This window comes from Anabrus simplex, chromosome 3 (assembly GCF_040414725.1).
Source record: "Anabrus simplex isolate iqAnaSimp1 chromosome 3, ASM4041472v1, whole genome shotgun sequence".
Lineage (NCBI taxonomy): Eukaryota > Metazoa > Arthropoda > Insecta > Orthoptera > Tettigoniidae > Anabrus > Anabrus simplex.
Genome location: NC_090267.1, coordinates 225,047,839 through 225,074,087, shown reverse-complemented (window position 1 = coordinate 225,074,087; position 26,249 = coordinate 225,047,839). Strand labels below are relative to the sequence as shown.

The window sequence follows — 26,249 nt, the reverse complement described above, 5'->3', positions numbered from 1 at the left end:
TTAAAAACCTTAATCGTCTACTTGAATTTCTAATTCCTGTTGTAATCCACCCATTCCTATAATATTCTATACAATTACTCTTTTGACTGGTATTGCCACTTGATAATAATAATCGAACAAACCCAAAAACTCACCGAAGGCCTCATTAGTTGAGTTATTTCTATATACACTCTCCCAAGTTTCCTTGGCTAATAACTGGTTAAAATATGAAATATTTTCCTTCTTACACATTCTAGTTTCCCTGTAAATTACATTGTTATTTTTTAAATTATGGTTTCCTATTACCCTAAAATTTAGATGCACAATTTGAGCAAAATGATCTGAAAAACCTGTATCATAAACTTCTATTTCATAGTTCCACATTTCCTCATTCAATACAACTTGATCTACTGCTGACTTTGTATCCCCAGATATTCTAGTTGGTTGATTTACAACTGCCTTTAGACCGTACAAGGAAAACAACATTTCTAGCCTTTGCTTATCTCGCCCACCATTATTCCGTAAGAAATCTACATTGAAGTCGCCCATGATTATTACATTTTTGTTCTTATTCTGTAGGTCATCTAAAATAATTTCAATATTATTATAAAAAGTTTCAACATTACTAGAAGGATTTCTATAAATGCATATAAGTATTAACTTATAATCCACTAGTTCAACAAAGCTAGCCTCGAAATGCTCCTCTACATTCAGATATTCGAATTTATCCAACTGCTTACATTTGATATTATTATTATTCACATATATACATGAACCTCCACACTTCATTTTCTTTCTACAAAACTTACTTGCAAGAGCATAACCTTCTAATACAAAGTTTAAAATCTCATCCTCTAACAACCAATGTTCAGTTAAGCATAAAACATGATACCCTTTTAGGTTATCTGCCAACAGAACCTCCATACTTAGAATTTTATTTCTTAAAGATCGAACATTCTGGTGGAACAAATTTAGCTCTCCCTTTAGATTATAACTATTGCTACCTTTTACCTTAAAAAACTCTGCTCTAGTAATACTGGTCGTTTCCTTGTCCTACTTGACGTTCTTATTTCTGGTTGTTTAGCTTGCCCTCCTTCAGTTCGTCCTGATGGCGTTCCAACATCCAACTTCTCCAGTAACTCCTCTCCTCGTTCATCCAACTGACTGCTACTGACGATCTCAATGGTTTCCTCACAAGTTTTCCCTGAGTACTCGGTGCTTTCTGGTATTGCTGTCTCTGATGATTGTGGTAGAATCACATTAATCCCTTTCAGCTGATTTTCTTCTCCTAGGCATCCTTCTTTAGTGGTAGCACTCACCTCAACTACTTCCTCAACTCTTCTTATTTTCATTACCTGCAAATGTTCTGCAACTTTCTCATCTTTATCGAACAGCAGTGGTATGGCATTATTCATGATGGTTGTTCCTGGAGTCTGTTGTATTTTCTTTCTTATCATATCACATAGCTGCTTTTTCCCTCTTCTGCTAAGGTGCATGCCATGATTTGTGAAATATCCTCCATCCATATTGCTTATATCAATTATTTCTGTATTTTGAAAGCATTTGATAATTTTCTGTAGCCGCCTGTTTGTATCATCAACTAATTTACACAAGACCATTCAATAAAATCATGTCGATGTGGAATATTACATTGGTGGTCTTTAATTTGCAAAGTGCTTTCTTCACCCCAGAAATCACATTTGATGCTTCATTTCTAGCAATATCATTCGTTCCTGCCATAATAACCACGTAGTCATTCTCATTAAGTGTTCCCATCTCTTCCATGTCTGACTGAAGAACCTCTTTGAACAGAGCACCTGGCTTGACAAAACCTACAACTTCAGTCTCCGGTAGCATATCACCAAGTTCAACAGCAATACCCCGTCCATGGCTATCCCCGTACACAACTACCTACCTTACATTCTTTCTTCTTCAACCCCAGTGCAGGCTTCCTTGTAATGGCTGGAACGTTATTCATCTTTACACATTCTTCTTCACTAGAGGTAATTGATTCAAGGACCTGGAACTTATTACTTAATTCAATACCTAGGCCTACGCCCCGATCATGATTAGTTTTAGGCCTACTGTTGCAACTCCTCGTACTTACTTCCGACCATGTCTCAGTTTGCACTTCAGTCACACCATTTAAACTATTACGTTTAATACTTTCAATGTCTTCCCTTAACATTCGAATAATTTCATCCCTTGAGGCCAATTCGGATAATAAATTAACACAGTCAACACACTTTCCCGCTTCCGCATGCACGATGCGTGCGTCATATACATAAACATTTCGCGAATTATTTTCCCTTTGGCCTATGACCTGATCCACACTTTCACTGGTATTTGACACCTTCTTCTTCCCGTCGAAAATTCTATGCACTCACTACTTTCCATTAAACTATTACATTTCTGAAAATTCTCAACAGCTTGAGGAGCAACACGATCGGCAGGCGCCATGTTTGATGTACTGTGTACTGCAACATGACCTCGATAATGTTGTGAGATGGCCAGCAGGCAACGGCATGATGATAAACGAGGTTAAAAATCAGGTTGTGAGTTTTTTTTTTGCTAGGGGCTTTACGTCGCACCGACACAGATAGGTCTTATGGCGACGATGGGATAGGAAAGGCCTAGGAGTTGGAAGGAAGCGGCCGTGGTCTTAATTAAGGTACAGCCCCAGCATTTGCCTGGTGTGAAAATGGGAAACCACGGAAAACCATCTTCAGGGCTGCCGATAGTGGGATTCGAACCTACTATCTCCCGGATGCAAGCTCACAGCCGCGCGCCTCTACGCGCACGGCTAACTCGCCCGGTGGTTGTGAGTTTCACAAGTAGGAAAAGTCTTCTCAGTTTTAATTACTGCGTCGATGGGGGTGAAAGTTCCTGTTGGGGATCACTGTAAGTGTCCAGATACGGTATTAATATAAGGAAAGATCTTCATTGGGGTAATCACATAAATGGGATTGTAAATAAAGCGTACAGATCTCTGCACATGGTTATGAGGGTGTTTAGGGGTTGTAGTAAGGATGTAAAGGAGAGGGCATAAAAGTCTCTGGGAAGACCCAAACTAGAGTATGGTTCCAGCGTATAGGACCCTCACCAGGATTACTTGATTCAAGAACGGGAAAAAATTCACACACACAAAAAAAGCAGCTCGATTTTTGTTCTGGGCGATTTCAGACAAAAGAGTAGCGTTACAAAAATGTTGCGAAGTTTGGGTTGGGAAGAATTGGGAGAAAGGAGACGAACTGCTCGACTAAGTGGTATGTTCCGAGCTGTCAGTTGAGAGATGGCGTGGTAGGACATCAGTAGACGAATAAGTCTGAGTGGTGTCTTTAAAAGTTATTTGAGAGATGGCGTGGTAGGACATCATTAGACGAATAAGTCTGAGTGGTGTCTTTAAGTAGGAAAGATTACAATATGAAGATAAAGTTGGAATTCAAGAGGACAATTGGGGCAAATGTTCGTTTATAGGAAGGGGAGTTAGGGATTGGAATAACTTACAGAGGGAGATGTTCAATAAATTTCCAATTTCTTTGCAATCATTTAAGAAAAGGCTAGGGAAACAACAGATAGAGAGTCTGCCACCGGGGCGATTACCCTAAATGCAGATCAGTAGTGACTGTTGTTATTGATGAGCATTCAAGAAAAGGCTAGGAAAACAACGGATAGGGAATCTGTCACCTGGGTGACTGCCCTAAATGCAGATCAGTAGTGAATGATTGATAGCATTGTTAAACTCATTTTTATTTGGGGACTTCGAATGTGTTATGTTGTATTCCTGATCTGAGTTGTCAAATTTGACCTAAATCAGCTGTTCATAGTTTTCAGCTTTTATGGTGGTGTGTACACCGGTGTTATGAAAAATCAATGAAATGCGGTCGAATTAGTTTGCCCTACCACTTTAGCTGGTGTTGTGTAGCTAGTTGCGCAACTATGTTATGAATCGTACTCTGCTCTGTTTCTGTTTATCCATATGATAATAAAATGGCTCCTACGAAAGTTGTGCTTCTATCGTGCGGGGCATTTAACCCACCAACAATTATGCATCTTCGCATGTTCGGTAAGCTGCGAAGGTTTTTAATAAATAGTAAGGCTTTATGTACTACTAATCAGTGATCTTAGTTCATTGTGCAATGTTTTTATTTAGAAATTGCTCGAGACCATCTGCAGAGAATGGAGTATCATAAGGTTATTGGGGGTGTTATTTCTCCCGTGCACGACGAATATGGAAAAAAGGACTTAGTGTCGTCAACTCATAGGTGTGCAATGCTACGACACGCTTTACGAAGCTCGGATTGGATACGTCTGTCTAGTTGGGAATGCCAACAAGAATCGTGGTCACGTACAAGGGTTGTCTTGGCATATCATCAGGTATGTGGGCTTTGGGATTATTTTAAAGTGTCCCTAATGTTTTGTTATTCGACATTTTAGGTGAAGGGGCCATTATAGTGTAATTTTTTTTCTCCCTTTCAATAACAGTATCCCCCCCCCATGTTGTTTGAGTCATCAGTCCATAGACTGGTTTGATCCAGCTGTCCATGCCACTCTATCCTGTGCTAGCCTTTTTGTTTTTATGTAACTGCTGCATTCTACATCTGTTCTAATCTGCTTGTTATGTTTATACCTTGGTCTACCTCTACCGTTCTTACTGCCTGTAGTTCCCTCGAAAACCAACTGCACAAGTCCTGGGTGTCTTACAATGTGTCCTATCATTCTATCTCTTCTTCTGGTCAAATTTAGCCTAATTTATATTCTCTCACCAATTTGATTCAGTATCTCTTCATTTGTGATTCGATCTATCCATCTCACCTTCAGCAAATAATTACCACCACTACCTGTAACACCACATTTCTAAAGCTTCTATTCTCTTTCTTTTGTTGTCCCGGAGCAGGAGTCTTGTGATTCCAGAACTCGCTACCATCAACAGTGCAGTACGAGATGCTGATCCAAGAACTAAACACCCAGCGAAGTGAAATATGGTCTGACTTCTATTCCACAGAACCTCTTATGTCAACCGACTGGATGAATGCCAACTTTGGCCTATGACACTTGATCACCCGCTTTGCAGTCCACGGTTTCCACTTCAAGATGTGCACAAGAAAAGGATATCACAAATCAGACTACTAGTGCACTTGCACTCTGTGTGGCAGTGCTTGTGATAGGTACCACACTATCTCTTGCGCCCAGAGGAAAGTGTTGCTGACACTCTTCTACTCTGATTAACTGTAAAGTAAAGAACTCACCAGACGTATAGGAAATGTATATATAGACACTGTGGTGCATAAGATATCTCAGATATTCCAATATGTGTACTATTTATTTTCTTCATTATTTTTAGATCTCTGGTATGGCTATTAGCTGCTCTAAATAAATTATTTTCTTTCTTTCTGAGCTAGTTATTGTCCATGTTTCACTTCCATGCAATGCCACAGTCCAGACGAAAGTCTTCAAAACCATCTTTCTAATTCCTATATCAGTGTCTGAAGTGAGCAAATTTGTTTTCTTATGAAGGGCCTTCCTTGCTTGGGCTAGTATGCATTTTATGTCCTCTTTACTTCTGCCATCATTAGTTATGTTACTACCCAGGTAACAGTATTTATCTGCTTCCTTTAACACTTCATTTCCTAATCTAATATTTCCTGCATCACAATGTAATCAATCATTCAATACTGATCTGCATTTAGGGCAGTCGCCCAGGTGGCAGATTCGCTATCTATTGTTTTCCTAGCCTTTTCTTAAATGATTTCAAAGAAATTGGAAATTTATTGAACATCTCCCTTGGTAAGTTATTCCAATCCCTAACTCTCCTTCCTATAAATGAATATTTGTCCCAGTTTATCCTCTTGAATTCCAACTTTATCTTCATATTGTGATCTTTCCTACTTTTAAAGACGCCACTCAAACTTATTCGTCTACTAATGTCATTCCACGCCATCTCTTCGCTGATAGCTCGGAACATACCACTTATTACATGTGATAAAATTCATTTTTGTGTCCGTATTGAAAATATTTGTATTAAATAACACATGTATGTTTTATTATTCATCCACCTGTTCAATACAATACAATTTAAAAAATTAGGGCATTGTCCTTATCAAAGTTGTTAACATGACATTAATGTATTATATGGTACATGTTTCGCCTATCAATAGTAGGCATCATCAGCCACATTTTTCACCTTAGGATAGATCAGGTACCTGATTGGGAATAAATTTATGAATGCTGTTAAAAACTATGTCGTTTAAAATGTATTGGAGATTGTTGAACACTATTACAATATAAAATGTAGTAACTTATGCTGTTATTTGACAATATTTGTGATAATATTGGAGTCTAAAAACACGATAATTATTTGAAGATTATGACATATTAAAAGATATTACAATAGAGATAAAAATCAGAAAACACATTCCATTTAGTTGTCAGATGGCGTATTGTTAAAAACTTATGGAAAGTTGACCAATGGTAATGGTCATTGGTTCTTGAAGTTATTAAATATTGATTTTAATTTATTTGCTTATAAAATAATATTGGAGAATTTTCATACGGTCTGGTTCCTTTTGAGATAATAGTAGTTGGAAATATTGGTGCCGTAGGCTATATTGAAGTCTTTGTAAGCGTCATTAGACCATCTTCTTTGATGTGGTAAGAGTTTGTAATGGGTATGGCACTTTGCTGTTGGGCGTGTTGAGGTGAGCGTATTAGTTGGAAGGGAACGTTGTTGTCTAACGTTGTTGGCTAACCACTGAATGAGAACAACGTTCCCTTCCAACTAATACGCTCACCTCAACACGCCCAACAGCAAAGAGCCATAACCATTACAAACTCTTACCACATCAAAGAAGATGGTTTAACGACGCCTACAAAGACTTCAATATAGCCTACGGCACCAATATTTCCAACTACTATTATCTCAAAAGGAACCAGACCATATGAAAATTCTCCAATATTTATAAGCAAATAAATGAAAATCAATATTTAATAACTTCAAGAACCAACGACCATTACCATTGGTCAACTTTCCATAAGTTTTTAACAATACGCCATCTGACAACTAAATGGAATGTTTTTCCTGATTTTTATCTCTATTGTAATATCTTTCAATATGTCATAATTGTCAAATAATTATCATGTTTTTAGACTCCAATATTATCACAAATATTGTCAAATAACAGCATACTACATTTTATATTGCAATACTGTTTAACAATCTCCAATACATTTTAAACGACATAGTTTTTAACAGCATTCATAAATTTATTCCCAATCAGGTACCTGATCTATCCTAAGGTAAAAAATGTAGCTGATGATGCCTTCTATTGATAGGCGAAACATGTACCATATAATACATTAATTTCATGTTAACAACTTTGATAAGGACAATGTCCTAATTTTAAAAATTGTATTGTATTGAATAGGTGGATGAATAATAAAACATACACATACCACTTAGTTGAGCAGCTCGTCTTCTTTCTCTCAGTTCTTCCCAGCCCAAACTTTGCAACATTTTTGTAACGCTACTCTTTTGTCGGAAATCACCCAGAACAAATTGAACTGCTTTTCTTTGGATTTTTTCCAGTTCTTGAATCATGAATCTTGACTTTGTTCAACTGCACTCCATTGCATTTGTTTTGGACTTCTTTATTTTCATCTTGTACTCCTTACACAAGACTCCATCCATACCATTCAGCAATTTCTCCAGATGTTCTGCAGTCTCTGATAAAGTAATATTGTAATAATAAAGTAATAATAATAATAATAATAATAATAATAATAATAATAATAATAATAATAATAATAATAATAATAATAATAAAAAAGTATTATTGGACCTTTATGTTTTCTTATATATATCAATGATATGTGTAAAGAAGTGGAATCAGAGATAAGGCTGTTTGCAGATGATGTTATTCTGTACAGAGTAATAAATAAGTTACAAGATTGTGAACAGCTGCAGGGTGACCTCGATAGTGTTGTGAGATGGACGGTGGGCAATGGTATGATGATAAACGGGGTTAAAAGTCAGGTTTTGAGTTTCACAAATAGGAAAAGTCCTCTGTTTTAATTACTGCGTTGATGGGTTGAAAGTTCCTTTTGGGGATCATTGTAAGTACCTAGGTGTTAATTTAAGAAAAGACCTTCATTGGGGTAATCACATAAATATGATTGTTAATAAAGGGTACAGATCTCTGCACATGGTTATGAGGGTATTTAGCGGTTGTAGTAAGGATGTAAAGGAGAGGGCATAAAAGTCTCTGGTAAGACCCCAACTAGAGTGTGGTTCCAGTGTATGGGACCCTCACCAGGATTACTTGATTCAAGAACTGGATAAAATCCAAAGAAAAGCAGCTCGATTTGCTCTGGGTGATTTCTGACAAAAGAGTAGTGTTACAAAAATGTTACAAAGTTTGGGCTGGGAATATTTGGGAGAAAGGAGACAAGCTGCTCGATTAAGTGGTATGTGATACAAATTCTTATAATTTTGTTACTTACCACCTATTCAATACAATAAAAACGTAGTACAAACTTACATATTTATTAAGATGTTTATATAGTACATGTTTCGCTCCTTTTTCATGAGCATTATCAGCCAACTATTATTCACTTAAGGTTGTATAAGATCATGAAACAATTCTTTTGGATTAAGATTATTCCTATAAAACTAATTGACAAATCTTATAATATTAGACTTAGACTTAATGTTAGACTTAGATAGATTTTAGACAAAAAGTTTTAATAAAGACATAATTTTATTGTTATATGACTTGTAAAATATTATAAGATTTGTCAATTAGTTTTATAGGAATAATCTTAATCCAAAAGAATTGTTTCATGATCTTATACAACCTTAAGTGAATAATAGTTGGCTGATGATGCTCACGAAAAGGAGCGAAACATGTACCATATAAACATCTTAATAAATATGTAAGTTTGTACTACGTTTTTATTGTATTGAATAGGTGGTAATTAACAAAATTATAAGAATTTGTATCACAAGTAGATCTTCAATATGGACAAAGAAGATGAAATTTATAACCTGCAATAAGTGGTATGTTCTGAGCTGTCAGTGGAGAGATGGCGTGGGAGGACATCAGTAGACAAGTAAGTTTGAGTGGTGTCTTTAAAATAGGAAAGATCACAATATGAAGATAAAGTTGGAATTCAAGAGGACAAATTGGGGCAAATATTCGTTTATAGGAAGGGGAGTTAGGGATTGGAATAACTTACCAAGGGAAATGTTCAATAATTTTCCAATTTCTTTGCGATCATTTAAGAAAAGGCTAGCAAAACTACAGATAGGGAATCTGCCACCTGGGCGACTGCCCTAAATGCAGATCAGTAGTGATTGATTGATTGTAATAATAATAATAATAATAATAATAATAATAATAATAATAATAATAATAATAATCATCATATTTTACAGTTCCAGTTTCCCGGATACTGTGGGTGAGCCTCTTCCATTCTGTCTTATTGAGATACGTTCTGTTGTTAATGACGTCCTCCAGTGTCCTTCCAGTGGGTTCTTGGTCTTCCCACCATCCGTTTCCCTGCCACTTGTCTCTCCAAGTTAACATATGCTGTCCTTGTTAGCTCCATCCTCATTACATGCCCGAACCACCTCAGTCTGGACATGCTGACCCTGTCTAACAATGATGTAACAATCCCAGCTTCCTTCCTAACCACATCATTCCTTAACTTGTCCAGTTTGGTTTTTTGAATTGTGCTCCTAAGTCACTTCATCTCGTATGCCTGCAACCTTGATGAGTTTTTCTTAGTGAGGGTGCAAGTTTCATTACCATAGGTTAAGATTGATATGAAGTACTGATTGAATATAACCAGCTTTGATTTTGTTGGTACTTTGGGATTCCAGAAGAGTGTTTGTACTTGCTGGTAAAAGTCAGAGCTCTTCTGCACTCTATTTGCCACCTCCTTTGTGGCTAGTATATCTCGAGATATAGGAAGGGGAGTTAGGGATTGGAATAACTTACCAAGGGAAATGTTCAATAATTTTCCAATTTCTTTGCGATCATTTAAGAAAAGGCTAGCAAAACTACAGGTAGGGAATCTGCCACCTGGGCGACTGCCCTAAATGCAGATCAGTAGTGATTGATTGATTGTAATAATAATAATAATAATAATAATAATAATAATAATAATAATAATAATAATAATAATAATAATAATCATCATATTTTACAGTTCCAGTTTCCCGGATACTGTCTTATTGAGATACGTTCTGTTGTTAATGACGTCCTCCAGTGTCCTTCCAGTGGGTTCTTGGTCTTCCCACCATCCGTTTCCCTGCCACTTGTCTCTCCAAGTTAACATATGCTGTCCTTGTTAGCTCCATCCTCATTACATGCCCGAACCACCTCAGTCTGGACATGCTGACCCTGTCTAACAATGATGTAACAATCCCAGCTTCCTTCCTACACTGCCGAGGTATGTTAAATTTCCACACTTTCTATTGGATGGTTTCCTAGCATGATGTTCGCTGGTCGTCCCTCTCTGTTTATTCCCATCACTACTGTTTTGAGTTCGCTTTCCTTGAGATTGATCTCCTGGAACTTAACCTTCTATTCATGGAGTCTCGACTGTACTTGTTCGTCAGTTTCTCTCCAGATCATAACATCACCAGCGAAGGCTGATAAGTGGTACTTTAGTTCTTTTACTTATGTATGGATGCTTTCAGCACTTTCATAAAGCTATTTCAATGCATATTGCGAGATTTTACTTGATCTTTTCAAAGAAGTTGACAGATTTATGGTCCCCAGCTCTTACTGCCTGCTTCTACCTGGATAACTTCCGGCCCTTTCCCAGGTAATAAACATGCCTCTCTCACATGATTACTTGTCCTCCTTGTTTCCTCGCTGTCTTGGAAGTCAACAGTTAGCGTACAGAAGTTATCCTGAACAGTTGTATATTAATCTCTGTACCAGATTGTTTTATTTTCTACATTGTTGTTATCTGGGCATAACAACGGTAACAACGCACATCGAATATGGGGAAGAAGGCTAATATAATCCAAGAAAACAGAGCCAAGGCTTGTGCTTATAAAGAAATTGAGTGGTCAAACCAAAAAATTGCAAAAAATAATTGAAAATTTAAGAGTGCAGCGCTCGCAGAGCAGTGAAACTCAGAGAGGAAACGGGTAGTCATGAGGATCGACCATGCAGTGGACGTCCAAGGAAGACTTCTAAAATTGAAGATAACCGTATTTTAATCCTCAGCAAGCATGACAGAAGGCGTACAGCAGTAAATATTTGCTCAGAGTTAAATAAAACAAGAGAACAACCTGTGTCTGTGACAACAGTGAAAAATCGTCCGCTCGCATTCGCGTAGCAGCACGGAATCCATTGTTGAAAACTGTACACAAGCAGAAAAGGCTACAGTGGGCCAAAATGCATGCTGTCTGAACAATGGAAAAGGGTGCTTTGGACGGATGAATCTAAATTTGAAAAATTTTGTTCCAATCGTCGCCAATATGTTCGTCGCTGCCCCAGCAAAAGGGTTATGGAATCCTGCATAATTCCATCTGTGAAGGATGAAGGAGGAAATGTGATGGTGTGGGGATGTTTTGGAAATAATCAGGTTGGTGAATTGGTGAAAGTAGAGGGAATACTGGAAAAAGAAACAATATCACCGTATCCTTTCGCGCAATGCCGTGCCATCTGGAATGAAGCTTTTTGGTGAAGGATTTGTTCTACAGAAGGACAATGATCCTAAACACACCTCTCATTTGTGCAAGCAGTATTTGGAAAGGAAACAAGCTGAAGGAAAACTGGAATTAATGGTCTGGCCTCCTCAATCACCCGATCTGTCACCTTTTGAACTTTTGAGGGAAGAACTTGACAGGAAAATTAAAGAAAAGACACCAGGCAGTGTGGATGGGTTGTGCCAATGTCTGTTAGAAACCTGGGGATGTTTAAATACCGAGACTTTGGAAAGATTAACAGCTAGAATGCCATGCATCTGTAAAGCAGTAATCAAAGCAAAGGGTGGACACATTGATGAACAGGCAGTGTGATTGCTTAAGAAGTTGTGATTGCATTTCTAGCTCTCTGTGAATGATCAGTGTAAAGGACAATCTAGTAAAAAAAAAAACACTAGTTAGTTCTAAAAACAAACCACACCTGGGCGACTGGAGTGGGACATTGATGATGATTATGTGATGAGTTCTAAAAACATAGGTATTTCCATGTTGATTTTCAACAGATAGCCCCTATTGTTCATGGTAAGTGAAAATTTATGGAAACTTTCTGATGCTAGGGTAGTTCACCAGAGGTTTTCTTGATGTTCTTCATTATGTCATCCATGATGGTGATAAACAATAATGGGGATAGTGCACTGCCTTGCTGGACTCCACTTTCGGTCTTGAACTAGGATGAATGTCCATCACCCAATCGCACACAGCTGGTACAGTTCTCATACAGCATCTGAACTTTCCTCACCAGTCCCTCTGGCACATTCCTTTTTCTCAGGCATTTCCATATCTTCTCTCTTGCAATGTTGTCATATGCCTTCTCAGTGTCAAACCTTAAACAGATCTTTGCCTTTTACCCAATATTTTTCCATTAACATATGGTCACTGAAGATTAGGTCTGTTGTGGACCTGTTAGGCCTGAAGCCATACTGTTCCTCTTCACACTGTGGCTCTAAGATGAACGCAATCTGCTCTCTAAGATTTTCTCAAGAACCATAAGCCCATGAGAACAGAGTGTTATTCCCTGGTAAGTGGGAGCATTTTCAGCAATTTCCTTTGTTATACAGGGGGATAATGATACCCTTGCTCCAATCAGTAGGTATCTTGTCATCTTTCCAGACTGCATTGAGCATTCTTTGTAGCCACTGTAAACACTGGACTCCTGCTGCTTTAATCATGTCAACGCGTTGACTTCATCGATTCCTGGGGATTTCCCTTGTGGCACCTTCTTAAGGGCTGCTTCTGTTTCTGCCCATGTAATGGAAGGTTCCTCTATGCAGGTTTCAACAGCTGGTTCTTTTGTTCTCCGATCTGCTTCCGTCCTGTTCAGTAGGTGTTCAAAATGATTCCTCAGAACCTCTCTGATGTCCTCTTCTTTCCTGGCCAGGTTTCCATTAGGATCCTCAATTGCTTTGATGGTTTCAAATGAATTTCTTTTGTTTTTGATCACTCTGAACAATAGTTTCATATTGCCTCTGCTGTCTTCCTTCAGTTTTTTAGTAAATTTCTCCAGCACTTTATCTTCTCCTCTGCTACTACTCTTTTAACTCTTGCAATTTCGTGTCCCGGTAAACTTGCTGGAGGTCTCTGATCTTCCCCTCGTCCCTTACCTGTTCTGGCTTGGATTTCTCTCTATCTTGGCTTTTTTGTGCTATGTTCCTTTCTTTTATTGAGGATCTTACTCTTTTATTCCACCAGGGTGCCCCTTTTTCCCTTACTCCCACACTTGTCTTCCTGCAAACCTCTATTGCTTCTTTTATCAAGGTGTTTTTAAATCTTGTCCACTCTACCTCACCACTCTTCAGTTCTTCTGTAGGCAGTTGTCCTCTTATACGGCCCTGAAACTCGGTCCTTTTTCCAATGTGTTGTAGTTCGCACACCTTAATCTTAGGTAATTTCCTGGTTATCTTTGGTACATTAATGTCTTTCAGATCTGCTACTAATAACCGGTGGTTGCTATTGAGGTTCTCACTTGGAATCACCTTGACATCAAGGTCTACTTCTTTCTTTATCAGTAATGACATAGTCAATGACCGTCTTGCTCTTTCCATCCCAGCTGTAACTGGTAATCTTGTGACCGACTCTTTTGTTGAACCAACTGTTTTTTACCACCAAACAGAAGCCTAGGAGATGTTCCCCTTCAGAATTCCTTCTCCCATAGCCATGTGGTTCCATTACCTTCTCATAGCCATTTTGTCTGTCCCGAGCTGTGCGTTGAGGTCCCCAATGATGACTGTCCTCTCTTCACTGATGGTCTCTTGTAGGTCTTCGAGAAACGTGTTCTTTTCATCTTGACTGCAACCCGTCGGAGGGGCATACACTTGCACCAGTGTCAGCTTCTCTTTCCCAAGGTGAACTGTTGCCTTTATAATCCTCTCATTGATGTACTGGATCTTTGTAATACCATCTAACTCTTTACACAATATCAATCCTACTCCATTTCTCATCTCTCTGTTGTTACCATTCCACTATAGGGTATAGTTTTTCCTCAACTCTTTTTTCTCTAATAATATCAACAGCAAATCTCAGGGGTTTGATTTCCTCTCCTTGGATTGATTCTCTCCCTAAGTACCTCTTTGATTTCCTTTACTGCCTGTTCTATATAAACAATGAAAAGGTGCTTCACGTGTTCCTACATTTCTTCTGAAGCCAAATTGATCTTCTTCCAAATCAGTTTCCACTTGTCTTTCCATTCTTCTGTAAATAATAAGTGTTAAAATTTTGCAAGCGTAAGAAACTAAACTAATGGTGCAGTAGTTTTCACATTTGTCAGCATTGGCTTTTTTGGTAATAGGTATAACAACATTCTGCCGATAATTGGATGGCACTTCTCCTGTCTCATACATCTTGCACACAGAATGAAATAACCGAGTAACCTCGTCATGCTGGTTTCTCCTAAGGCAGTCAGTAATTAAGAGGTAATGTCATCAATTCCAAGTTTTTGTCCCTATTTAGGTCTCACAAAGCTCTGTCAAATTCTGACCTCAAAATTGGGTCTTCCATTTCATCAGCATCAACAGCCTCTTCTTGTTCCTCCCCTATTGTTCATGAAACATTTGAAATACTTGAAGATCTTTCTGAAAACTGAATGATTTATGATGATCAACTTTAATTTGATTGTATCCTAAATTATTATTAGTCTTTAAAGTTTAAGCATATAGGCGTACATTTATATTTTCCAAGAGTTAATCACATTGCAGACAAAGTTCAACATTTGAACATATGAGTACCATTATGTAATGATGTTCAATCAATCAATCAATCAATCAATCAATTAATCAATCAATCAATCACTACTGATCTGCATTTAGGGCAGTCACCCAGGTGGCAGATTCCCTATCTGTTGTTTTCCTAGCCTTTTCTTAAATGATTGCAAAGAAATTGGAAATTTATTGAACATCTCCCTTGGTAAGTTATTCCAATCCCTAACTCCCCTTCCTTTAAACGAATATTTGCCCCAATTTGTCCTCTTGAATTCCAACTTTATCTTCATATTGTGATCTTTCTTACTTTTAGAGAGATACTCAAACTTATTCGTCTACTGATGTCCTCCCACGCCCTCTCTCCACTGACAGCTCGGAACATACCACTTATTACATGTGATAAAGTTCATTTTTGGGTCCGTATTGAAAGTATGTATATAAATAACACTAGTATGTTTTTATTATTCTCCCACCTATTCAATACGACACAATCTTAAAAGTTAGGATATTGTCCGTATCAAAATGTTAATATATAATTAATACATTGGATGGTACATGTTTCGCTTATCAATAGTAGCATCATCAGCTTTTTACCTTAGGAATAGATCAGGTACCTGATTGGGAGTGACTTATGAATACTGTTAAATACTATGTCTTGTAAAATGGATTAGAGATCGTTAAACAAGTATTACAATATAAAATATGGTATACTATTACTTAACAATATTTGTGTTGATATTTGAGTCTAAAAATATACAACATAGGTGGTTGGTTCTTGATATTAAAAGATGTTACAATAAAGATAAAAATCAGAAAATACATTCCATATGATTGTCAAATGGCGTGTTAAAAACTTTAAGAAAGTTGAGCATTGGTAAAGGTCGTTGGTTAATAAGTATTGATTTTCATTTATATGCTTATAAATTTGAAGAATTTTCGTATGGCCTGGTTCTTTTTAATATAATATTAGTTGGAATGCTGGTGCCGTAGGCTATATTGAAGTTTGTGTAGATCTCATTAGGCCATCTTCTTTTATCCCTGTTTATCATCATGTTTATCATCATCCCTGTTTATCATCATGCCATTGCCTACTGTCCATATCACAACATTATCGAGGTCATTTTGCAGTTGCTCACAATCTTGTAACTTATTTATCACTCTGTACGGAATAACATCATCTGTGAAAAGCCTTATCTCTGATTCCACTTCTTTACACATATCATTGATATATATATATATATTAGAAAACATAAAGGTCCTATAATACTGCCTTGAGGAATTCCCCTCTTAATTATTACAGGGTCAGATAAAGCTTCACCTACTCTAATTCTTTGAGTTGAATTTTTTAGAAACAGAGACACCCATTCAGTCACTCTTTTGTCAAGTCCAATTGCACTTATTTTTGCCAGTAGTCTCCCATGATCTACCCTATCAAATGCCTTAGACAGGTCAATCGCGATACAGTCCAATTGACCTCCTGAATCCAGGATATCTGCTCTATCTTGCTGGAATCCTACAAGTTGGGCTTCAGTGGAATAACCTTTACTAAACTCAAACTGCCTTCTATCAAACCAGTTATTAATTTTGCAAACATGTCTTATATAATCAGAAAGAATGCTTTCCCAAAGCTTACATACAATGCATGTCAAACTGACTGGCCTGTACTTTTCAGCTTTATGTCTTATCACCCTTTCCTTTATATACAGGGGCTACTATAGCAACTCTCCATTCATTTGGTAAAGTTCCTTTGTGCAAACAATAATCAAACAAGTACTTCAGATATGGTACTATATCCCAACCCATTGCCTTTAGTATATCCCCCGAAACCTTATTAATTCCAGCTGCTTTTCTAGTTTTCAACATTTGTATCTTACTGTAAATGTCATTTCTGTCATAGGTAAATTTTAGTACTTCTTTAGTATTAGTCACCTCCTCTATCTGGACATTATCCTTGTAACCAACAATCTTTACATACTGCTGACTGAATACTTCTACCTTTTGAAGATCCTCGCGTACACACTCCCCTTGTTCATTAATGATTTCTGGAATGTCCTTCTTGGAACCTGTTTCTGTCTTGAAGTACCTATACATACTCTTCCATTTTTCACTAAAATTTGTATGGCTGCCAATTATGCTTGCCATCATGTTATCCTTAGCTGACTTCTTTGCTAGATTCAATTTCCTAGTTAGTTCCTTCAATTTCTCCTTACTTCCACAGGCATTTCTAACTCTATTTCTTTCCAACCTGCACCTCCTTCTTAGTCTCTTTACTTCCCTGTTATAATATAGTGCATCTTTACCATTCCTTACCACCTTTAAAGGTACAAACCTATTTTCACATTCCTCAACAATTGTTTTAAACCCATCTCAGAGTCTGTTTACATTTTTATTTACTATATTCCACCGATCATATTTACTTATTAAAAACTCCCTCATGCCGATTTTATCAGCCATATGGTACTGCCTAATAGTCCTAATTTTAATATCTTCCTTTCTTTCACATTTATTTTTAATTACCACAAAAACGGCTTCATGATCACTAATACCATCTATTACTAACGGCATTGGCATTGTTATATCAGCAAAATTTGATGGTTCTGTTTCTGAGGTGCAACGCTACGATGATCGGTTGATGAAAATCGTATATGTTGTGGATAAAAGGAAGATCCATTTTTTCAGTACCTACGCTCCACAAACTGACCTAGACGCGGAAACAAAAGATGCCTTCTGGGAACTGCTTGATGAGAAGACTGCTGAAGTACCACCAGAAGACTACCTTATCATTGCCGGTGATCTGAATGGACACGTTGGACAGAGGAAAGAAGACCACACTGCCCATGGTGGACATGGATATGGAGAGAAGAACGGCGACGGCGAACGAATTCTTGATTGTGCAGAAACTCATGATCTGATCATCACGACAACCTGGTTCAAAAAGTGTGATACTCATCATATCACGTACTACAGTGGCTCCAATGCAACTCAGATTGACTACATCCTTGTGAAACTACCGAATTTCAAAGATGTTCCAGATACAAAAGTTGTTCCTTACAAAACCGTCGCGATGCAACACCGACCTGTCATCTGTAAGCTACGGGCGAAGTCGCCAAGAACTGAATACTTACCCAGAAATGGGCCCAAAAGAATCAAATGGTGGTGCTATAAGGAGGAGGAGGCCGACATTGTTACAAAAATTACAGTGCCACCAATCACCACAGTTGAAGAGAGCTGAACTAAACTGAAGGACATCGTTCATGAAGCTGCACGCTCTATTCTTGGAACAACTAAACCAGGATAACTTAGGATTGACAAAGACAAGTGGCTTTGTAGCGACGATGTTAAAGATAAGATGTACAATATTATAGGTTAGGATCCACCTTTCAATACTCCGTAATAAGATGGTAAAAAGTAGTTACAACCTGTTTAATGGGACCGGTTTCAACACATTTTAAGTGTCATCATCAGCCAATTTGCGAAGATCTTAAAACAACTAGCACATTGAATACAGGCAAAAAATTAACATTGTATCATAACGTAGCAATTCAGTAAATGTTCAAAACACAATAATCACAGTCAAGAGAGTAAACAGAACATCACTATCTTGCGCCGAAAACAAATATAGCTGAAGTTCATAAGCAGGTCAAATATTCGCTTATGTAAAGTCGTTGCTAGGCAGGTCTTGTAGGCATTTGTTTCTCCGGCCGAAGAGCAAAAGGTGACGTGAATGAAGTCCTAGGAAAACAGTGTAGGATTTAATTTCGTCAAATTTCAAAGTGGATATATAGGTTTTATAAAATAATTTAAAACGTTAAAAAAGAATAAAGCCAAATAAAAAATATATTTAAAAAATAGGAAGAAATAATGAAAGAAATACGAGGTTCAACTCGAAACAACTTGCCGTAGTAATTGATAAAGAAATTACTACGGCAAGTTGTTTCGAGTTGAACCTCGTATTTCTTTCATTATTTCTTCCTATTTTTTAAATATATTTTTTATTTGGCTTTATTCTTTTTTAACGTTTTAAATTATTTTATAAAACCTATATATCCACTTTGAAATTTGACGAAATTAAATCCTACACTGTTTTCCTAGGACTTCATTCACGTCACCTTTTGCTCTTCGGCCGGAGAAACAAATGCCTACAAGACCTGCCTAGCAACGACTTTACATAAGCGAATATTTGACCTGCTTATGAACTTCAGCTATATTTGTTTTCGGCGCAAGATAGTGATGTTCTGTTTACTCTCTTGACTGTGATTATTGTGTTTTGAACATTTACTGAATTGCTACGTTATGATACAATGTTAATTTTTTGCCTGTATTCAATGTGCTAGTTGTTTTAAGATCTTCGCAAATTGGCTGATGATGACACTTAAAATGTGTTGAAACCGGTCCCATTAAACAGGTTGTAACTACTTTTTACCATCTTATTACGGAGTATTGAAAGGTGGATCCTAACCTATAATATTGTACATCTTATTTCTCTATTCAATACGGAACAATAATGAAGTTTTTAACTTTAAATGATGTTAAAGATGCCGTGTGGAAGAAGAAACAGCTATACCATGAGTTTCTTTCAGATAAAACACCATCTCGTTGGAATGCCTACAAAACAGCCCGTAGTGAGGCGAAGAAGGTCATTGCTGCAACAAATGCAAACCAATATGCAGACCTGTATGCAAAACTTGACACGCACGAAGGTGAGCAGCATATTTACCGGCTACTCAAATCGAGGCACCGCAACACGGAAGACATCCAACGTTTTTACGGCATTGATGACGAAAAGGATCACCTGCTTGTCGACTGGAAGAAAGCGCAAGAATGGTGGCACAGCTATTTTGAGAAACTTTCAACCGAATAATTTCCCCACCCACCACTCCCAACACCCTCCGCTATTGAAGGCCCAGTGAAGGAAATTGACGTCACGGAAGTTCAGGCTGTTCTGAAGGAGATGAAACCAGGGAAAGCCACCGGCCCCGATGATCTTCCGGCAGAGTTCTGATGCTCTGAATGGTGGGATGCGGCAATATGGCTAACACAGCTTTTCAGTCAGATCATCAAAGGAGGTCAAATACCATCAAATTGGCAACGGAGCATTACCGTACTAATCTTCAAGAAGAAGGGAAGTCCTGCCGATTGTTCTAATTATTGCCCGATCAGACTTCTGAGCCACGTGATGAAGATCTTCTAACGTATTCTCGACAAAAGGATTTGCCAGATAGCCAAACTTACAGTGAACCAAGCTGGATTCATGAAAAATTGTGGCACAACAGATGCTATCCACGCTGCATGGCTGTTAGTTGAGAAACACCATGAAAAACATAAGCCTCTTCATCTCGATTTTCTGGATCTTGAGAAGGCCTTTGATCGGGTGCCACATGACCTAATCTGGCTAGCGCTACGAGAACATAGCATTCCAGAGCACATTGTTAAGTGGGTACAGATGCTCTACATAGAACCAAGGAGTTATGTTCAAGCTGCCGTAGGAGCGTCCGATGATTTCCGCATCACTGTAGGAGTACATCAAGGCTCTGCCTTATCACCACTGCTGTTCATTCTTATGATGGACACTGTTACGTCAGACCTGCACAAGCCAATACCATGGGCACTTCTCTATACTGTTGATGTCATGTTGGCTGCTGAGAATAAGTCTGATCTCCAGGGTGCCAAACAGAAGAGTGGAACAACCGACTAGTGCAATACGGCCTGCACCTCAACAAAAAGAAGACAGAGTACGACTTTAGATCCTCGAGAAGTTGGAACCATCCACGTTGATGGTGAAGATCTACCACGAGTAGAGAAATTTAAATATCTTGGCTCCACACTCTCTGACGATAGCAGACTTACTGATGAAGTCAACACAAGGATACACGCAGCCTGGCTGAAGTGGCGAATGACAACGGTGTCACCTGCGACCGTCGGATGAAGGACCATCTGAAATCTAAGATCTACCGACTGTTATCCGTCCCATCGCTCTCTACGGCACTGAGTGTTGGCCTGCTACGAAGGAGGTAGAACGTCGACAAAGGATGCAGCGTCATGGAGACAAAGATGCTTAGGTGGACAGCTGGTATGACTAGACTGGATCATATTTCAAACGACAATATTAGGAAACTCTTTGGCGTTGCACCGATCCAGAAGAAAATGCAGGAAAACCATCTGCGCTGGTTTGGACATGTGTTGCGTGCAGAAGACAATAAACTGGCAAAGTCAGCGTATACATTGGAAGTCACTGGAAAGAGGCCCAAGGGACGACCAAGACAGCGATGGATCGATACAGTGCACAACGACCTGAAAGCTGTAAGACTACATCCTGACATGGCCCGTGACCGAATTAAATGGAGACAATGAATCCACACAGCGGACCCTGCCACCAGGCGGGACAAACGCTAAAAAAGAAGAAGAAGACGACGACTTCCGTTTCTCTATAGAGCTCATCTGGTTTTACCAGCACCACATCCAGAATATTCTTCCCTCTAGTTGGTTCCATCACTTTCTGAATCAGGTGCCCTTCCCATATTAACTTATTTGCCATTTGTTGTTCATGCTTCCTGTCATGCGCATTACCTTTCCAATTGACATTTGGTAAATTGAGATCACCCGCTACAATCACGTTCCTTTCCTTATCATTTCCCATGGAGCTGATTATCTTATCAAATAATTCTGAATCAGCATCTGCACTACCCTTTCCTGGTCTGTACACTCCAAAGACATCGAGTCGCCTATTATCTTTAGAGATGAGCTTTAGGCTACCCCTAGAATTTCATGTTTGTCATCTTTTACTTTTTCGTAGCTTACAAATTCTTCTTTCACCAGAATGAATACTCACCCCTCCTACCATTCCTATCCTATCTCTACGATACACCCTCCTGTGCCGTGAGAAAATTTCTGCATCCATTATATCATTTCTCAGCCATGATTCAACTCCTATTACAATATCTGGTAAGTATTTATCTATTAAATTACTTAATTCTATTCCTTTCTTTACAATACTTCTACAGTTGAGCACTAACCTTTTTATCTCATCCCTACTTGTTTTCCAGTTCCCTGTTCCCGTAACACTGCTCCCTAGGCCACCCTGTTTCCCTGAATGTACCTCCCTATAATCCTTCTAAACAAATTTCCTAACTTATATGTACCACTGCAGTTTAAGTGAAGGCCATCTGAGCACAGATCCCTATCTCCTACCCACCCATTAGGATCTAGAAATTTCACTCCCAGTTTCCCACATACCCACTCCATAGTCTCATTTAAATCCCCAATTACCTTCCAGTCAGTATCCCTCCTACACAGTATTCAACTGATAACAATCTCTGCTTCCTTAAACTCACCTGTGCTGCATTTACCAGGTCCCACACATTCCCAGCTATGTTGGTACTTATACCTGCTTGTCTTACGTTGTTAGTACCAACGTGAAACACTACCACTTTCTCCTTTCCCTCCTCCTTCTACTTTCCTCAACATCTGCCTTAACCTAATTCCTGGATAACACTCTACCCTGGTACCCTTTCCTCCACACCCTTTCCCGACATGTCTAACGTTAGAATCCCCCATGACCAGAGCCTCAATCCTACCCACCTCATTTGATCCCCTCCCCTCCTGGTCAGTCCTATCTTTCCTGACAGCTGCAGAAGCTACTTCCTCCTCCCTTTTCTCCATCCCATGACCCTGTTCCACCTGTCTTTTCCTATACACTACTCCACATTTCCCTTTTCTACCTCTTCCCTTTCTCCTACTTCCACACTTCTCGGTAACAGTTCCCTGTTCCTCATTTTCCCTCGGTTGTTCTACCTGCAGTGACTCGTACCGATTTCGCACAGACACCTGTCCTGAATTCTGATCCTGTTTAGAGCCCTTAGTCTGCAATCTCCTTCCCCGAAGAAATTAGACCACCTGTCTTCTATAACTCCCCCCTTTCCTTCCCCTCCCTCTTGTACACCTACTGTATCCTGTACATTGTTTGAGGGAGGCCTACTTTCCTCCTTGTCCTCTGAGAGAATCCTAATTATCTCCCTCAAGCTCTCCAACTCCTCCCTCATACTCCTCAATGCCTGGCCACAACCACAGTTCCTACTCTCGCACTCCTTAGCCATTCTTTAATAAATAATGAAAAGAAAAGGAAAAATAAGATAACTTATTCTGTGCAAAATAAAAATGAAATTAAAGAAATATTGTCTAGGCTAGTTCACAAAGATCACACGACAGTAAGTTAATTAATATAGGCTAGTACTACACTACAATACTACTTAATTGTACGATTTTTTATTCCTACAACACACTAACAGGATGAAAATTGCTGTTAATTACTGGAAACAGAGAATAATACACAAGAATTACACAATCCTTAACTGCAGTTAAGTCTACTCTAATTACAACAACAGATTTCTGGTAAGAGAGTTACTACAGATACCACACAAACGGTACTATACTACACAAATATTTCACAGTAATAGAATATACACATGGTACTATAATACACTGCAATCATTTTAAACTACGTTCAGACTAAGTACAGATACTACAATACAGTACAATAATTTTAAACTGCGTTCAGACGTATTCTAATTACAACAGGCTATTTACCAAGCACAAACAGAAAAGAAAATTACCATTAAAGTTCGAAATTTGCGAAACTACTCAAAATTATAGAATAGGCACTCTAATAAGTTACTCTACTACACTACAATTAAATAATGGGTTCGAACCTCACTGTCGGCAGCCCTAAAGATGGTTTTCTGTGGTTTCCCATTTTCACACCAGGTAAATGCTGGGGCTGTACCTTAATTAAGGCCACGGCTGCTACCTTCCCTTTCCTGTCTCATCATTGCCATAAGATCTATCTGTGTCGGTGCGACGTAAAGCAAAAAAAAACGGTGCAGTGTACTTGGTCGAGATGTTTGCCTTCTACACACAAGATTGCAATAAGAATTTCCAATGCAGTCTGTTGGTATTAGAGTGGCTTTATTGATCTGACAAGTGCATATGATACTGTCTGACGACATGGACTAATTCTTAAAGTGCTGGAAGTAATTCCCTGCTTGGAAATTGCAAACCTCATTTCCAACATGCTCTGTGAGAGAGAGTTTGTAGTATTCCTAGGTGATTCTAGAAGTCGCAAAAGAAAATTAAGCAACGGTCTGCCACAGGGATCAGTATTGGCCCTAGTTCTCTTCAACCTCTACATCCATGACTTACCACCAACCACAGCTATTAAGTTCATGTATGCAGACAACATTGCACTGGTAGCTCAGAGCAGAAATTTTGAGGATGGAGAAGGCATTCTTTCAGCAGACTTGGTTAGAATGGGAACATTCTTCAAGTCTTAGCATTTGATCCCAAGTGCTTCTACGACTGAGGTTTCATGTTTTCATCTAAGCAATCGACTTGCAAACTATGAGCCATCTGTCTTATTCCTTGGTGAAAAACTAAAGTACAACCTGTTCCCAAAATATCTAGGAGTCACACTGGACAGAACTCTGAGCTACAAAGAACATCTTACCAAGCTCTCTCACTAAATCGCTACAAGGAATAACATCCTGCACAAGCTTTGTGGCAGTTCCTGGGGAGCCTCGGCTGACTGCTTACGATTAACGGGTATCAGTCTTGTCTACTCTGCAGCGGAATACTGTGCTAAGCTGAATAATACCATGTGCTGCATAACTGGTACTGTAAAGTCAACACCTCGCCACTGGTTACCCGTACTTAGTCATATCCCACCACCCCACCTGAGGAGAAAGGAAGCTCTGCTGAGAGAAGCAAAGATGATCTGGTCATCTCCTTCATTACCATTTCACCAGCAATTTTGTTACCCATCGCCACTACGACTTCCATCTAGGAGACCAGCAAGTATACTCGCTGGCCGACTCTTGAGGGATAATTTTCATCCAAACGAGAGCTGGCGGGATGAGTGGTCACTTTCAACATCTGGAACAAATGCTCAAAATCCAACCCAGAAAATGAAGGGATTCGACCTCCCAAGAAAACTATGGTGTCACCTCAACAGACTGAGAACTGGGCATGGACGCTGCAATTTCTTACGCCATAAGTGGGGTTGGATGGATTCTCCAATGTGTGAATGCATTGAAGAGGAGCAGACCATGGACCATGTTATCCTGCGCTGCCCTCTTCATGCCTTCTCTGGAAGCCCCAGCAACCTGTTTAATCTTTCAGACCGAGCTCGATAGCTGCAGTCGCTTAAGTGCGGCCAGTATCCAGTATTCGGGAGATAGTAGGTTCGAACCCCACTGTCGGCAGCCCTGAAAATGGTTTTCCGTGGTTTCCCATTTTCACACCAGGCAAATGCTGGGGCTGTACCTTAATTAAGGCCACGGCCGCTTCCTTCCCACTCCTAGCCATTTCCAGTCCCATCGTTGCTATAAGACCTATCTGTGTCGGTGCGACGTAAAGCAGCTAGTAAAAAAAAAAATAAAAAATAAAAAAATCTTTCAGAAAGTGCTGTAGAGTAGCTGAAACACTTGGACCTGGACTTACAAATTTGTAGTTATAATCACCATATGATTAAATAAATAAATAAATAAATAAATAAATAAATAAATAGAGTGGCTTATTAGCAAAAGACCTGTATGGTACCATCAAATGTACTGATACACTAGCAGGTGGAATATAATTTTCAAAATTCTGGCACCAAGCATCTTTTCATATCTGCAGCAGTAGAAGGGATGTTAAACACATTGCATCAAGAAGATATTCTTTTCCTTGCCTCCAAGAAGGACATTCTAGGAATCATTAATGAAGAAGGGAGTGTGTATGCGAGGGTCTTCAAAAGGCAGAAGTATTCAGTCAGCAGTATGTAAAGATTGTTGATTACAAGGATAATGTCCAGACAGAAGCTGTGACTAACACTGAAGAAGTATTAAAATTAGTATTAAAATGATAATAGTGTCATTTACAGCAAGATACAAAAGTTGAAAACTAGAAAAGCGGCTGGAATTGAAGAGATTCTGGGGATATACTAAAGGCAATGGGTTGGGATATGGTACCATATCTGAAGTACTTATTTGGTCGGCAGCCCTGAAGATGGTTTTCCGTTGTTTCCCATCTTCACACCAGTCAAATGCTGGAGCTGTACCTTAATTAAGGCCACGGCCGCTTCCTTCCTACTCCTAGCCTTTTCCTATCCCATCGTTGCCATAAGACCTGTCTGTGTCGGTGCGACGTAAAGCAACTAGCAAAAAAAGTACTTATTTGATTATTGTTTGCATGAAGGAGCTATAACAAATAAAAGGAGAGTTGCTATACAGTAGTAGCGCCTGTTTATAAAGGAAAGTGTGATAGACATAAAGCTGAAAATTACAGGCCAGTCACTTTGACATGCATTGCATGTAAGCTTTGGG

At 38.8% G+C, this 26,249-nt stretch overlaps 1 protein-coding gene across 3 annotated transcripts in view; it reads left to right on the top strand.

The window, feature by feature from the left end:
- The first annotated feature begins 3,746 nt into the window (after positions 1-3,746).
- Nmnat (nicotinamide mononucleotide adenylyltransferase) overlaps positions 3,747-26,249 on the top strand; it is a 316,157-nt gene continuing 293,654 nt past the window's right edge. Inside the window, exons 1-2 of one of the 3 annotated variants that reach the window (XM_067142889.2) lie at positions 3,747-4,045; positions 4,133-4,356. In XM_067142889.2, the coding sequence (XP_066998990.1) occupies positions 3,970-4,045; positions 4,133-4,356 (300 nt within the window). In that variant the 5' untranslated portion in view covers positions 3,747-3,969. The remainder of the gene's footprint in view (positions 4,046-4,132; positions 4,357-26,249) is intronic. The other 2 variants (XM_067142887.2, XM_067142888.2) reach the window with 2 other exon arrangements.